The sequence below is a fragment of the Salvia miltiorrhiza genome, chromosome 7 (genome assembly GCF_028751815.1).
Source record: "Salvia miltiorrhiza cultivar Shanhuang (shh) chromosome 7, IMPLAD_Smil_shh, whole genome shotgun sequence".
Taxonomy (NCBI): Eukaryota; Viridiplantae; Streptophyta; class Magnoliopsida; order Lamiales; family Lamiaceae; genus Salvia; species Salvia miltiorrhiza.
The window spans coordinates 3,670,746-3,686,984 of NC_080393.1; the positions used below are offsets into that span (position 1 = coordinate 3,670,746).

At 35.7% G+C, this 16,239-nt stretch overlaps 5 protein-coding genes across 6 annotated transcripts in view; 4 read left to right on the forward strand and 1 right to left on the reverse strand.

Moving 5' to 3' along the window:
* LOC130991706 (FBD-associated F-box protein At5g22730-like) overlaps window positions 1–6,338 on the forward strand; it is a 12,679-nt gene extending 6,341 nt beyond the window's left edge. The window contains exons 2-5 of one of the 2 annotated variants that reach the window (XM_057916066.1): window positions 4,216–4,880; window positions 5,023–5,178; window positions 5,319–5,585; window positions 5,806–6,338. In XM_057916066.1, the coding sequence (XP_057772049.1) occupies window positions 4,216–4,880; window positions 5,023–5,178; window positions 5,319–5,585; window positions 5,806–6,207 (1,490 nt within the window). In that variant the 3' untranslated portion in view covers window positions 6,208–6,338. Of the gene's footprint in view, window positions 1–3,850; window positions 4,881–5,022; window positions 5,179–5,318; window positions 5,586–5,805 lie in introns of those variants that run through there. The other variant, XM_057916065.1, reaches the window with a different exon arrangement.
* On the forward strand, window positions 682–2,262 carry LOC130991709 (putative F-box/FBD/LRR-repeat protein At5g22670). Its single transcript, XM_057916069.1, has 3 exons — window positions 682–1,587; window positions 1,669–1,815; window positions 1,892–2,262. The coding sequence occupies exons 1-3, from the start codon at window positions 697–699 to the stop codon at window positions 2,165–2,167; spliced, it is 1,314 nt and encodes a 437-aa protein (XP_057772052.1). The 5' UTR covers window positions 682–696; the 3' UTR covers window positions 2,168–2,262.
* Window positions 6,339–8,718: 2,380 nt separating the features above from the next.
* LOC130991715 (F-box protein At5g03100-like) lies at window positions 8,719–10,707 on the reverse strand. Its single transcript, XM_057916075.1, has 3 exons — window positions 9,678–10,707; window positions 9,368–9,532; window positions 8,719–9,176 (listed from the first exon to the last, which is right to left on the reverse strand). Exons 1-3 carry the CDS (start codon window positions 10,557–10,559, stop codon window positions 8,904–8,906), a joined length of 1,320 nt encoding a protein of 439 aa, XP_057772058.1. The 5' UTR covers window positions 10,560–10,707; the 3' UTR covers window positions 8,719–8,903.
* Window positions 10,708–11,026: 319 nt separating this feature from the next.
* On the forward strand, window positions 11,027–13,141 carry LOC130991716 (putative F-box protein At1g49610). Its single transcript, XM_057916076.1, has 3 exons — window positions 11,027–12,122; window positions 12,225–12,410; window positions 12,587–13,141. The coding sequence occupies exons 1-3, from the start codon at window positions 11,127–11,129 to the stop codon at window positions 12,920–12,922; spliced, it is 1,518 nt and encodes a 505-aa protein (XP_057772059.1). The 5' UTR covers window positions 11,027–11,126; the 3' UTR covers window positions 12,923–13,141.
* Window positions 13,142–14,190: 1,049 nt separating this feature from the next.
* LOC130993068 (putative F-box protein At1g49610) lies at window positions 14,191–15,849 on the forward strand. Its single transcript, XM_057917790.1, has 3 exons — window positions 14,191–15,099; window positions 15,215–15,361; window positions 15,535–15,849. The coding sequence occupies exons 1-3, from the start codon at window positions 14,191–14,193 to the stop codon at window positions 15,847–15,849; spliced, it is 1,371 nt and encodes a 456-aa protein (XP_057773773.1).
* Window positions 15,850–16,239: the final 390 nt, after the last annotated feature.

Here is a 16,239-nt window from a genome sequence, read left to right on the forward strand (position 1 = left end):
AATAAAATCAAGTTAACATATAAAAAATTAATCAATGCATATTAGGTAATACTCCCTCCGTCCCATGAAGCGTGACCCATTTCTTTTCGGCACGGGAATTAAGAAATTGGTATTTTGTGTTAAATGTGGTAGGTGAAAAAGTGAAAAGGTGAATAAAGGGTAAATTTTTTACTATTTTTAGAAACAGGTCAAGCTTCGTGGGACAACTCAAAAAGGAAAGTGGGTCACGCTTCGCGGGACGGAGGGAGTAATTAATTAGTTAAATATAGTACAATTAGTTTCATACATATAAGGAAATAATCTTAATTATTAAGGAAAGAGAATATATGTAGGAGTAAAATTCTAAACTAGTACATCAATAATTAAACAAATTAAATTACTAATTTAACTCAACATGACAACAACTATAACTATGGCAAATTGACAATTTAGAACTATTCTAAAATATATTCTACTTTTATTTAGTTGAGTACAGCTGTTTTCTTCTTTGTGAGTTCAATTTCCTCGATAAGTGAAATCGCCGTTTCTGCTCAAAGAATCATCTTAACTTCTTCAATGCGTTGAGAGGAGTATCATTTAATGCTTCCACAGATCTGAATCTACTCTTTGTCTTGATTCAACTTTATTTTCATTTGCATGCTCCTTTCTCTCATTATCTTAAGAATCAGTTTCAAAAGAGTTTTGAGTAGTGAAACAATGGATGAGGATCGACTCAGCGAGTTACCCGACTCGTTAATCCTCTCCATTCTTTCGTTGTTGGCTACGAGAGAGGTGGTTAGGACAACAATTCTCTCCAAACGATGGAAGAATCGATGGACCACCGTCCCCTGCCTTCATTTTCGCCTTCCTTTTTCCCGTGGTTTATGGGTTGAATCTTCAAAGTTTGTATCTGGGGCTCTTGCACAATGGAAAGGTGCCAACATTCTAGACTTCACCTTATTCCTCTCCGCTGATAATCGTTTGATCCCATCTACTGATATTGATTCGTGGCTGCTTTTTGCGATCGAAAAACAAGTGGAAAAGCTAACTTTTGGTTTCGCAGCTAAATTACATGGTGCATTCTTCCTTCCACAGTCTTTGTATTCATGCTCATCAATTACAAAATTATCCCTGCACAATTGTTCTTTCAAAATCGAGAGGAATGTGCAGTGGAATAACCTCAAGAGTTTAAAATTAGTGACTTGGGATGGGTCGAGACTGTTGAGTGGTGATGCCATGAATCAAATTCTTGTGGGTGCTCCTCGCTTGAGAAAGTTGATTTTGCGGTCTTTTGAATTTACTGAAAACTTCAATTTCCGATCTAATAGCTTGTTGATTCTCCAAATCATCGAGTGTAATTTAAAGGCTGAGGCAGAGCTGAGAATTTGGGCTCCTAATCTATCGAGTTTAGTGATTTCAGGTCTTGTTTGTGGGGGTTGTTTGCTGTATGTCCCTTCTTTGATTACTGCAACTCTTTCTTTTAAAGATTTAAGTGGTGAATTTGGAGAAATTGATCGTGAGGACATGCCGCCTCTTGAAATGTTCCATCAAGTTTTTCGAAGCATCCGCCATGTTGAGTATGTCTCGTTAGAATATTGGAGCATTCAGGTTTCATTTCATACAATGGTTAATTTTTTTCATTTGTGGGATTTAATCTGAAGAGAAATGAAGTCATGTTGTTACTTGCAGTTTCTTGTTGAGATGAAGGAGAACGACATGCTCGTTCAATTCCCGAATGCTGAGTTTCTAAAACTAGAATTTTATAGCTACCGAGTGACTGATATTCTTGCTGTTCTTGGCATGTTTCCTAAGCTGGAGATGTTAATTGTTCGTCAGGTTTGGTCTGTCTTTACATTCGAATTGGATTTGGGATTTATGGGAGTGTTACTAAATTAATTCTTTCTTTTTGCAGTATGATTATATGTATGAGTCGGTGGCGTCTGAGATGGCTTCCCTTAGTCCATCTCTGCTTCATCTAGAGACAGTGGAGATTTACATACATGACGAAGAATTCTCAATATCTCCATTGGTAGAATATGTGTTGGAAAACGCTGACGTGCTTGAAGAGATGGTGCTTCAACCCTACAGAGGGAGAGATGATCAAGAGTCATTTATTTTGGATTTGAAGAAGCTCCTGGGAATGCGGAGATCTTCCCCTTATGCAAAGGTCATTGTAAACGAGAAGTAATTAATTATCGCCTTTCATTTTGAACGAAGCTCGTGTTTTGATTAGTGATATCCATTTGAGCCATTCCCATTTATTTATCGACCTATTTGGGTATGTGTTATTTGGATTGTAGCTATTTTTTTGGGACTGTAAATTTTTCGGATTATAGATTCTCGATCATGATTTTTTTTTTTGAGGGCCCTCGATCATGATTTTAATTGTATGGATTTCGGATTATCTCGTCGTGTTAGTTCGACTTCAAAATTCATATTGTAAATTCTAATTAACTTTTTTTTTCCATGAAAAATATATATTTAACTTTTTGAACTATTACATTATATATTTTCTCTTACATTTAACTATAAATTATACTTTTATTTTACTTTTTAACTAAAACTATATTTTTATTCTACTTTTTTATACTAATATTACCATTATAAATTATATTTTTATTCTACTTACACATACTTTAACAATTTTCTTAAAACTCGTGTCGAATCCCAAATGAGATTCTTTTTCATGGACGGAGGGAGTATTACGTTTGTTCATGAAATATCTTTTTATTTTTTAGTGCAGAATATTTTCTATTTTTAAAATAATTTCACTAATTATTATATTTATAATTCTTATGTATATTAACACACATTATTATAAATGAATTCATTACTTTTGAAAATGATCTCTACTATTATCATTTTTTTAAATGTTTGTGGAATCTTGATGAGGAGTAATATATGCAGAACAGAGAAATGAACTCGGACAGAGAAATCACTAGGGTCAGAGGAATGGACTTCATCAGAGGAACGGATTCCGTCAGAAGAATGGGCTCGGCCAGAGGAATCACCCGGGTCAGAGGAATGGACCCCACCAGAGGAATGCGGCTTACTCAGAGGAATCACCAAAAGACAGAGGGATGATTTGTCTACGCGCCAGAGCAGAGGAATCGCCCGCCTGCGGGCGAAATTACTATTATGCCCCTGATCACGCGGGGAGCATGTTTTCAGAGACAAAATTACCATTTTACCCTTAGTTTGTACTCTATATATACCCATGCATTCCCTTATGTAAACTATGTGCTCTTTACTCAATACTACTGCAAACTTATTCTCTCAGCAATTCAACTGTTTCTCTCCAATTTTACGCTCAAATATTAGGTAAAACTCGTAACTTACAATTAGGTGTTGATAAGATACATTATCAAATCTTTTTTTTCGCTCATTAAATATATAATTAATTTTTTTTTAAATTTATATCGCCTCTCTTTAGAAAAATATTTTATGAATGAAGGGAGTAATTGATCTATAATTCATAAAGAAATAATTAAAAAATAGGGATTATAGCCAAAAAATACACAAACTTTGATAAAAGTTGCAATTTTCACCTGAACTTTTAAATTGGCCAAAATATACGTGAACTTATATTTTTTGTTGTAAATTTCACCTCAACGGAGTTCAATCATTGCAAGTTCAGGTGAAATTTACAACAAAAAAATATAAGTTCATGTATATTTTGGCTAATTTGAAAGTTCAGGTGAAAATTGCAAATTTTATCAAAGTTCGTGTATTTTTTTGGCTATAATCCCTAAAAAATATATATATTCTAATTTTATTTAGTTGAGTACAGCTGTTATTTATTGACCGTTGGTTTTCTTTTTGTGAGTTGAAGGTTCCTCGATAAGTAAAATTGCCTTTTCTGCTCAAAGAATCATCTCAACTTCTTGAAGGTGTTGAGAGTTGAGACTTGCTTTGTAGATTCAAATTTATTTTTATTTTCATGCTCCTTTCTCTCATTATCTTAAGAATCAGTTTCAAAAGAATCCGATAGGAGAGTTTTGAGTAGTGAAACAATGGATGATGATCGACTCAGTGAGTTACCTGACTCGTTAATCCTCTCCATTCTTTTGTTGTTGGATACGAGAGAGGTGATTAGGACAACCCTTCTCTCCAAACGATGGAAGAATCGATGGACCACCATCCCCTGCCTTCGCTTTCGCTCTCGCTTTCCTTTCTCCCGTGATTTATTGGTTGAATCTTCAAACTTCATTTCTGGGGCTCTTGCACAATGGAAAGGTGCCAAGATTCTGGAGTTCACCATATTCTTCTCCTCTAATGATCCTTTGACCCCATCTTGTGATACTGATTCGTGGCTGCTTTTTGCGACCGAAAAACAAGTGGAAAAGCTAACTTTTGGTTTCGAATGTAGACCGCATGGTGCATACTTTGTTCCACAGTGTTTGTATTCATGCTCATCAATTACAACATTATCTCTATACTGTTGTTCGTTTAAAATCGAGAGGAATGTGCGATGGAATCAGCTCAAGAGTTTAAACATTAGGAAATCGGAGGGCTTGAGTGGTGATGCCATGAACCAAATTCTTTTGGGTGCTCCTCGGTTGGAAAAGTTGGTTTTGCGGTCTTTTGAAATTAGTGAAAACTTCACTATCCGATCTACTAGCTTGATGATTCTCGAAATCATCGAGTGTAATTTAAAGGCTGAGGCAGAGCTGAGAATTTGGGCTCCTAATCTATTGAGTTTAGAAATTTCAGCTTATGTTTGTGGTAGTTGTTTGCTATATGTCCCTTCTTTGATTACTGCAATTCTTTCTTTTGAAATTTTTTGTGGTGAGCTTGATCCAATTGATCTTGATGACATGGCGCCTCTTGAAATGTTCCATCAAGTTTTTCGAAGCATCCGCTATGTTCAGAATGTCTCGTTGTCAGATTGGAGCATTCAGGTTTCATTTTTTAAATGCATTGTTGCTTTATGATTTATATAGTAGTAATACATTTCTAGGTAGTGGATAACTTTCTTACAATGGTTTTTTCATTTGTGGAATTTGATTTGAAGACAAAATTAACTCATGTTGTTACTTGCAGTTTCTTGTTGACATGAAGGAGAACGATATGCTTGTTCAATTCCCGAATGCTGAGTTTCTAAAACTAGATTTTCGTCTCTTCGAGATGTTTGATGTTCGTGTTGTTCTTGAGATGTTTCCTAAGCTGAAGAGGTTAATTGTTGATCAAGGCTTTAAGGTCTCTCTCTTTACCACTTGAGATAGATTAGTGTCCCACCATTCTCTAAACTCGTTTTGGGCTTCGTATCTTTTGCTGTTTCGAATTCAATTTTAGGGCTTTTTTGGGAGTGTTACTAAATTAATTCACTCTTTTTGCAGAATGATTATATGTATAACTCGGTGTCGTCTGAGATGATTTCCCGTAGTCCCTTTCTGCCACATCTAAAGACAGTTGAGGTTATATATTCAAGCTATCTTGCAATATCGCCATTGGTAAAATTTCTGTTGGAGAACGCTCGCGTGCTTCAAGAGATGGTGCTTCAACCCAACGGGGAGGAAAATGATCGAGAAGCGTTTGTTTCGGCTTTAAAGGAGCTCCTGGGAACGCGGAGATCTTCCCCTTATGCAAAGCTGATTATAAATGAGGTTACATTATAAATTTATCATAATGTTAATTCATGATCTGCCTTCATATACTATGTAATAATGAATTTGGACTGGGCGATTAACAAATATATATATGTAAATATATATATGTGTGTGTGTGTGTGTGGCATTGTTATACACATGGTTGCATTGTCAGTTTGTTGTTTCATTACACTCTTTGAAAAATAACCATTGTGCAATTTCTGATGGTTGTTTTTAGTTCATGGCTGATTATGCATATGCTCCCGAGCTCATTCCCCTGTGTCGGTGTGGAAGAGGTAAAATGCTTGTGAAATGTGCGGGGAAGGAAGCCTTGCACGCAGGCCGCTTTTACTACAAATGTCCGGCCAACATCAAACATCAAGGATCATTCCTATGGTGCGACGAATATCATCAAAACGAGGTGGGTGCCGGGCAGGCTCCAAGGTATCTTAGTGGGCGGATGTATACTCCAGAACAGGAGGCGCAATCTGCCTCATTGATCAGCCAAGTACGAGCTGCTGTTTTAGGCCATGGAGACGTTCGTCCCATGCGTTTGAGGAGCGACATTGAAATCATTATTACATCCATTTTTATGGCGCTAGCGTTTCTGTTTGGTGTTGTCATAGGCAAGTTCTTATAGCATAGTGAATCATTTTTTGCAAACTTCAAATTTATATTTTGGTGCATTTTGGGCTTCCACAATGTAAACTATATTATCGCTTGGGGTGTGTTGGATTTGGCTGCCTCATACTGACTAACTTTTGACAGTAAGTACTCCTATATCTTTTATGGTACGCATTTGTCAAAACAGGGGAATGCCTCTATTTAAATTTGGAATGATATTTCCTCTGTCCTACATATTATGAGTATTGAATGAATGGCTTTTGCATTACTCTTGTTCCTCTTGTTAGATATGTATTCCCATTTTGTGACTATAAATAAGCATTATTGCTCTTCGATTGTCATTGTGCATGTTTGTTAGAAAATGGGACTACCTCTTTTGTCATTATACTTGGATTTAGTTGTTGTGAATCTTTATTAGAGCAGGGGACTATCTTCTTTTCTTTCTTTCTTTTTTAATAATTTATACTCCCTCCGTCCCATGAAGCATGACACACTTCTTTTCGGCACGAGAATTAAGAAATTGGTATTTTGTGTGTTAAGTGTGGTAGGTGAAAAAGAAAAAATATGAATAAAGGGTAAATTTTTTGCCATTTTTAGAAACGTGTCATGCTTCGTGGGACAGACCAAAAAGGAAACTGTGTCATGCTTCGTGGGACGGAGGGAGTATTTTTTAATAAATTATATAAATAAATAAAGAAATTCAAAAATTGCGATAAAGGATTCGAACCTTGGACTATCTAATCAAAATGAGGCTGACCAAACTTGAGAGACTTCTTCACTGAATCAGCCCATACTTTAGTATTCCATGAATACAACCTATCTGGATTTATCCACATAAAAACTCTCTTGCAATTAGCCTTATTTCCTGTATTAGTGGTTATTAGACTCAAAATTCACAATGTTAGATATGGTAAGAACTTTTTCTATGCTTCTAATACCCGGCCTAAAATTTATATCTAAAACAAAATTTCTATGTAACCTCAGGTTAATATGACATAAGTAAATTTGAATAAAACTTTGTTTTAACAAATTAATTAAACCATATCAGCAACACACTAAGTTTCATAAAAATCTACTATCTTAGAAAAATCGAATACCAATTCTTAAATGACTTAAATATCAATATCCGATCTACTAGCTTGAAGATTCTCAAAATGGTCTTTTGTATTGTAAAGGCAGAGGCAGAGCTGAGAATTTGGGATCCTAATCTATTGAAGTTAAAAATTTCAGGTCGTGTTTGTGGTAGTTGTTTGCTATATATGTCCCTTCTTTGACTACTGCAATTCTTTCTTCTGAAGACTACTTTATTACTCGTGTGGACATGTCTAATGAGGAAATGTTGCATCAAGTTTTTCGAAGCATCCGTTATGTAGAGAATGTCTCGTTGCCAGATTGGAGCATTAAGCATTTATCAGTTGGAATTTTGAACCAAGCTTGTGTTTTGATTATTGATGTATATTTGGGCCAATACTATGGACTTATCAAGCTATTTGGTTATGTGTTATTTGGATTGCAACTATAAATTTTTGAGCTATTAATTAGTAGTTAATTACTTTTATTATGAAGGGAGAGAGTATTATTATACTAGAGATAGCAGCAACTGTTGAATTTGTAGACTGTAGTGTGTATTGGTTTAAATGGATTATGTCGACCCATCCTTGACTTTTAGGAGTAATAAGTTGTGAACTTTTAAAACTTAATTAACTGATTTTTCTGTTCATAGAATCAATTTTCAAAATCTTTGAGATCTGAGTATGGTCTTTGTCTTAATTGGAGTTCATTTCAGCTTAAATGTTTGATGTTCTTGAAATGTTAATTATTTCATGTGTTCATGAAAAATATGATAATTTGGTCCGATCTAAGTTTAATAGAATATTTGATGATTTATTTGTAACGAAGAAAATGTCTCGTCATTGTATGAATTGGTAGTTGAGATTAGATTAAGTGGGGATAATGAATGATTTTTTTGTAAATAAGAATTATTTATAAAGTTAAAATGTATAAAGGCGGTCATATATTATGTGAACGTCAAAACGGGCATTTAATTTTTTTATAGTATCCAATTTTTCTTTTTTGGCCGTCCCATATTTTGGTATCCATTTCTATTTTTAGTAAAAGTAGGTGAGGCCCTTACTCCACTTTAATTATTTTAACTCTCATATAAAATGTGGGACCCTTATTCCACTCACAACACATCAATCACTTTATTAAACTCGTGCTGTTCTCAATTGGATACCAAAAACCGGGACCGAGGAAGTATAATTTTGGTGACGGTGAGAGTATCTAATAAGCTAATGATCTCATTAATTCTTTTATTACATTAGTTTATTCACACATATCAATGAAAACATAGTAATGTTAATTACATGGAATTTTTATCCAAAAAGGCATATAGTATAAAATACACAACTATCCAAAAAGCAGCTTACAACATGATATTCAGATTATAAAGAGACCACAACATTGCTAACTAAGTAAAAATACATGCAAATTGCAGATACTAAAACATGAATAGATAACATACCAAACGAGTTCCTAATTAATATATGTGAAAGACATGAATATTCATCAACGGCAATGCTGCTAAAAAGCATAACATACACAGAAACAAATAACGCAAATAATGAAAACATGAATAGATAGATAGTCGAAAAAAGTAAAAGCAAATGCTGAGTCCCTTACTATATATAATAAGTTCGGTTGATTCATTGATCAACCATCGATTATAATAACCTCAACAGTTGGGGAGGATCTTGGCATACTTCGCACCTTCTCTTCTACCATTAAGAAGGGCTTACGATTATCTCTATACTTTATAAGACGAAACACGAGCTTGTGAAGCAAGGGAGCATCTTGCAAGAGAAATTCTATAAATGGAATTATTGAGGGGTCTTCTGCAGGCCAAAGAATCTCAACTGTTTTTAGATGCAGAACTGAGGGACGGGGGAATGGCGTCTCAACGTCGGGATTAAAATCCTGAAAAATCTATCAAAGAAATTAATTTAGTACTCAAGAAGATGTTGTTAATCCAAAAGCCTGCACCCCTAAAAATAAAATAAAATTACTAAGGAAAGCAAAAAGAAGAAGCTTAGAAAGAGTTAGGATGATACAAGAGAAAATCAAATTAAATGACTAAGCAAAGCAAAAGATGCAGCTTGAATAAAAGAGAAATTAACCTGGTATTGATTAAAAATCAACGTCTTCAGCTTAGGAAACATCTCAAGAAGATCAAGGAGATCAAGAAGATCAAGAAGATCATGTGTGCTTACGCATTCGTGCCTTAGAAACTCAGCATTCGCAAATTGAACAACCATATCTTTCTTCTTCATGTCGAGAAGCAGCTGCAGGTGCAACATGAGATTCAAATCATTATTGCTGACTAAATCACAAAATCAATGCAAGAAAATTAAAATTGATACTCCAATTTCACTCTTTTATTGTATTAGTCATATCATAAAAAGCAATAATGCGAATAAGAAATCAAACCTCAATGTGCAACTCCGGTAATGTGAGCTTCTTAACATGACAGATGCTTCGAAAAATTTGATAAAACGCTTCAAGAGGCGGAAAGTCTCCAGGAATTCCATAGTCATCCGCATCAGAGAAATATCGTAAACAAGCTTCAGTCAAAGATGGGACATCCCACAAACAACTGCCACCATTAACAAGAGCTGCTCTAATTCTCAGAGTCAAGAGATTAGGAGCACAAATTCTCAACACTGCCCTTATTTCAGTACTGAAAGGGCGATGGCTGTCGATTATGAGATTCTTCAAACTGGTAGATCGGATACTGAAGTTTTGATTAATTTCATCGATCAACAAAATCATCTCTTCCAAGCGAGGGGCGCCCAAGAGAAGCTTGTTCATGGCAGCATCACACGAGGAATCGCGAAGGTGAATTGATAAACTCTCGAGTTGATTCAACTGAACACTCCCCTCGATTTGCAACGAACAATTTATGAGCAATAATTTTGTAATCGACGAGCATGAATAGAAAAACTGGGGTAGGCAGTATGGGGTATCAGGATGAGATCCCAAATATATATGTAGCTCTTCCACTTGTTTTTCGACCGCAAAAAGCAGCCACGAATCAACATCACTAGCAAGAGGGAGCTCGTAGAGCAATTCAAAGTAGAAGCTGACGATCTTTGCACCTCTAAATTTCGAAACTACTCCACAAATGAAATTTCTATCTTCTTCTACGAATTTCAGACCGGGAACGGTGGTCCAAAGATCTCTCCAACGTTTGGAGAGCAGTGCTGTCCAAACAATATACCGCGTTTCCAACAGAGAAAGAATCGTGAGGATTAAGGAGTCGGGCAACGCACTTAGTCGATCACGGTGATCATAAGATTGCGAGCAATCCATTACTTGTTTAACCGTGCAGTCAAATTCAACTAAAAAAGACCTACTTTCTTAGATGTGATTTCAATTGAGAGATAGCAGCACTCAACAATGAGAGTGGTGGCGGTGGCTGATGAGTGATCACCAGAAGAGGCGACTTACAGCTTACCCTAATTTTTACAACCGTGTTTTTGTCAAATCAGTTTTTTTTTTTTTTTTTAATTATTATTATTATTATTAAACCTCCAATGCTATAACTAATCCTTTGTACGAAGTTCAAGCTTAAAACTCTGAAAAGTAATAACAAAATAAAGGCCCCAAGATTTGGTAAACACTCCTTCTCCAAATTTTGAAAGAACTGGTTAGTTTTGAGCCCTAGTCAAACAGATAAATGGTAGGATTCCGAATCAACAGCCTCGATAATGTAAAATTACAATTTTCATAAATAAGAGCCCAAAAAGTTTTGGCCCAAATTGAATTTCTCCAAAGTTCCAAACTTTCGTTTGGTGGTTTAAGGCGTATAAGAAACTTCCTTCCCTAAACCCTATAATCAGTTTGAAGAATTGGATAGTTCTAAGCCCTTGTCAAACAATGGATAAATCGCAGGATTCCGAATCAGATAGCCTCGATCGACTGAGTGAGTTGCCCGATTCCTTAATACTTTCGATTCTTTCGTTGTTGTCGTTGACGAGAGATGTTGTTAGGACAACCGTTCTCTCCAAACGTTGGAAAGATCTCTGGACCACCGTCCCCTGTCTTTATTTCCGGGATCCTCCTACTTTAGATGAGCACCGAAACTTTATATCTGCGGCTCTTGCACAGTGGAAAGGTGCCAAGATTCAGAAATTCGACATAGTTTATCAGCTAGATTCTTATTCTGATAGTGATGTCGATTCTACTGAATACTTTTCCGAAACTAGAAGGGATTTTGATTTGTGGCTGCTTCTTGCAATCGAAAAACAAGTGGAAGAGCTAATTATAGATATGGAATTTTACGAAGATATATTTGATATGAAATTTCGCGAATCTGTATTTTATCCTTATTATAATAAGGATTGTGAATACTGCGCACCTCAGCGTTTGTATTCATGCTCTTCGATTACAAAATTATCTCTCTCTACATGTAAGTTAATTATTGAGGGGAATGTGCAGTGGAATCAACTCAAGAGTTTAACAATTAATGGTATTGAATCGTGGAGCGAAGACGCCATGAACCGACTTGTTTGTGGTTCTCCTCAGTTGGAAGAGTTGAATTTGATCTTTGGGAAAATTCTCCAAAACCTCAATATCCGATCGAGTAGTTTGAAGAATCTTAAGATCAGCGATGATGATGGTGTGCTTTTTTCAACTGATATCAAGGGAGATCTGACAATTTGGGCTCCTAATCTCGCGAGTTTAGAGATTTCGGGTTATGTTTATGGTGCTTGTTTGTTGGATGTCCCGTCTCTGACTAACGCACATCTTTGTTGTCGAATCCTTGAGGATGAAATGAAATGTGGGGACTTTACATCTCATGAAAAGCTTGATCAAGTTTTTCCAAGAGTCTGTCATGTTGAGAAGGTCACATTATCAGAATCGTGCATTAAGGTTTAATTTCTTAGTTTGTCTATTAATCTAAATGAGATTTTTTTGATTGCAAACATTAATTTTTGTTCATCTTCTAAGAATCTTTTATGTTTGTACCTGCAGTTTCTTCTGCACATGAAGGAGAACGATATGCTTGTGCTGTTCTCAAACGCTAAGTTTCTACGCATCTACGCTGGCGAAGTCAATAATTATTGCCCTAAGAAAGATCCTATCCTGAAGATGAGTGAAATGCTTGCTGTTCTTGAGATGTTTCCTAACTTGAAGAAGTTAATCACTGAACACGAGGAGGTCTCTCTTTTCTTTGCTTGTGTGAATTGCCATGTTGTGTTTCCATAGTTGATCTACTTTATCACTTAAAGAGGAGATATATATAGATCTAGTAGTCTTGCACCACTTTTTTTTAGGATTATTCTTTGCCTTTTTGATTAATCAATACAGTTTATTTTACTGAACATTGCATGCAGGGTGGAATGACGTTGGATTTTGAAGAGCCTAAGGCTAGTTTTCCTAGTTCCTGTCTTCCCCAACTGAAGACAGCTGATATCACTTGGTGTATACACGATCCCTCAATAATTCCAACGGTAGAGATTCTGTTGAAAAACGCTCATGTGCTTGAAAAGATGGTTCTTAAACTAGAGATTCACGAAGTTGATCATAGGAAGTTTTTTTTGGCAAAAGAGAAGGTGCTGAGGATGCCGAGATCCTCCCATGCGGCACAGGTGATTGTAATAGTAGGTTTTACTCCCTCCGTCTCAGCTTTTAGTATTCAACTTTCATTTTTTGGCCGTCCCACATTTTAGTATCCATTTATATTTTTGGTAAAAATAGGTGGGGCCCTTACTCCACTTTAATTATTTTAACTCTCACATAAAATGTGAGACCCTTATTCCACTCACAACACATCAATCACTTTATTAAAACCCGTGCCATTCTCAACTGGATACCAAAAGCCGGGACGGAGGGAGTATTTATTTTTGAGCCCTAATTGAAGGTTTATAACAATAACATTATGGTATATGTTTTGCTATCAAAGTATAGTTGTCATTATACGGTATTTTTTCGGTATATATAATACATATATTATATTGTTTCTTTGTGATTGATCCACTGGGTTCATGTGCTTCAAACTCTACTGGAAGATACCCCGTCTAGTTACAACACACTTTTTATTTTACTGCTTTTGTCATGAATCTATCAATTTGGATTTTATGAATTATGATATGCATGTGAGGTCGACCTAGAATTCTATGTTCAAGACCTGAAATATTTGTTGATCTTCAATATCGTAACATATATATTACTAGTATATAAATAGAAGGCTTGTCATCATTTTACAATCTTATCTTATAAGTTGTCGTATGTTTTGCAAAAATATTACTTTCGAGATATAAGAGAAAAAAAATGCAATTGCTTAATATTTTTTCGAATGAAAAATCATCTATTATACTCTCAAACTATTCCCTTGTATCCTAAAATGCCTATACTTTAGAGGCAGTTGCATCTGTTATTGTATCAATTAAGTTGTTAACCTCGTTTTTAAAGCCTTTGATTCGTATACCACCTACATGATTGTGGTGTATTTCTCCCATTTTATTTAGATACTTGGGTAGTATTGTACTAGTAATTTGGTTATTGGTTATTGTACGGATTATTTAAAATAATTTAAATAATATTTGAGTCATGATATAATAAATATACAGACTAAAAATGGTTTTTTGAAATTGGTCCATACAAAATTGATCCATTTCGTATCGAATTCTCTTCCATCAATAGGTCGGTGGTTTGAGGGTGTTTTCATATCTTTGTAATAAGAATTTTTTTTTTCTATGAACTTTTTTTGATTGAGCTATAGCCCACCAAATAAGCAAATTTATGTAGATTTCTATATAACAAGAACTGTTTACATTTCTGACTGTTCCTTTTCTTCCTAGAGCAACTCTTCAAATTCCATCATAACTGTTCCTCGAGAAGTGAAAACTGTTTTTTTGTCAAAATGAAATGAATCTGTTTCTTCACTAGCTAATTATTTAATCCCAGAGAATTAATCATGTTGTAAAGAATCCAAACAATGGATGATGAATCGCAGGCTCCTCCTGCGCTTCATGATCGACTGAGTGAGTTACCCGATTCCTTAATCATTTCGATTCTTTCGTTGTCATTGTCGACGAGAGATGCTGTTAGGACAACCATTCTCTCCAAACGTTGGAAAGATCTCTGGACCACCGTTCCCTCCCTTGATTTTATGAATCACAGTCGAGACTTTATTTGTGGTGCTCTTGCACGATGGCAAGGTACCAAGCTTCTGAAATTCAGCATAAACTTCTATCCGATTACTCTGCCTCAACACAGTGATATTGATTCGTGGCTGCTCTATGCGATGGAGAAGCAAGTGGAAGAGCTATCTGTTGATTTGCGATACATTGGAGCTTATCCCGATCGTGTGGAATACTGCGCGCCTCAGCGTTTGTATTCATGCTCCTCGCTCACAAACGTATCTTTAATTAGTTGTTACGTGGAAATTGATGAGAATGTGCAGTGGAATCGGCTCAAGAGCTTACACATTGAAGGTCTCAATTCCGTGAGCGAACAAGCCTTGAACCGAATTCTTTCCGGTGCTCCTCTGCTGGAGGAGTTGATTTTGTGCTTCTGGGAAATTAGTGAAAACTTGAATATTCGATCTACGAGTTTGAAGACGCTCCATATCGGCAGGCATAATCGTGATTTTAGTGGAGTTGTTGTGAATGGGGGAATTCTGAGAATTTGGGCTCCTAATCTCTTGACTTTACAGATTTCAGCTGTATTTCATGGTATGTGGTTGTTGGATGTCCCATCTTTGAGTTCTGCAATTCTTCATATTGAAATGCGGGAAGATGAAGTAATGCTTGGCCACTTTTCGCCTTCTGCAACTGCAAATTATCGAGTTTTTCCGAGCATTTGCAATGTTGAGAAGGTCACATTATCAGTTTGGTGCACTCAGGTTCCATTTCTTATTTATCTGTAATCAATTTGAATTTCCATATTTGTTAACAAGTATGGTAGCAATTAATGCTGTAGTTTCTTTATGACTTGAACATAATCTCTTGTATTTGCAGTTTCTTGTCCACGTAAAGAAGAAAGATATGGTTGTGCAGTTCTCGAATGCTAAGTTTCTAAAACTCTATGTTCATGATGGCTGGGAAATACTTTGTGTTCTTGAGATGTTTCCTAATCTGATGACGTTGAAAGTTAAAATCGACCAGGTACACTCCTATTTCGGGCAGTGATGAGAGCTATAGTCCTTATTTTGATGTGTTAAATAGGAGTGTAAATCTAAAAAATGGAAGCTATAGTCATCATCTTCAAATTCCGTAACAGATAGTTCTCTGTTTAAAAACACTGAAAGTTACGATCCTATTTTAACAATTTTTTGCAGGATTGTTGTCTTACTTCAGCAGAAGAGATTCACGCGGCGCTTGTTGCATGTAATTCGATGGCGCCTATGATGACTTTCCCCAGTCTCTCTCTTCTCCAACTAAAGACAGTTGATATTTATTGGTGGATAGGCGAAGCCTCAATCGTTCCTGCCATAGAAATTCTGTTGGAAAACGGTCACATGCTTGAGAAGATGATGCTTCGACTAGGTATGTATTTAGCTAATCCAGAGACCTTCACTTTGGCAGAAGAGAAGGTGATGAGTATGTCGAGATCCTCCCCTTATGCAGAGGTGATAATAAGCAAAAATAGATAAATTTAGTTTGCTTAGAGAGGCAATAGCAGTTGGTAGTGAATATGGCATTTTGAGCCAAGCTTGTGTAGTTAATCTTTGTGTTTTTTTCATGAATCATTTTAACTTGTTTTTACTTCGTCTAGTTAATTATACAATTAATTAAGTTCTTATTGGTATTTCATCATCTACTCATATATATATTCATATTATCACAAAAATATGAACCAATCTATTTTGGTATTTCATCGTCTAATAACACCCACCAGCTATATAACTGAATATGCGTGAAGTAAATAAAAATGAAATGTAACAAAAAAATATATAGGGAAAATTGCATGTAAATGCACAAACTTTGCTCAAAATTCAATTTTGACGCGAACTTAGAAAAATTCAAAAAAATACACCAATTTT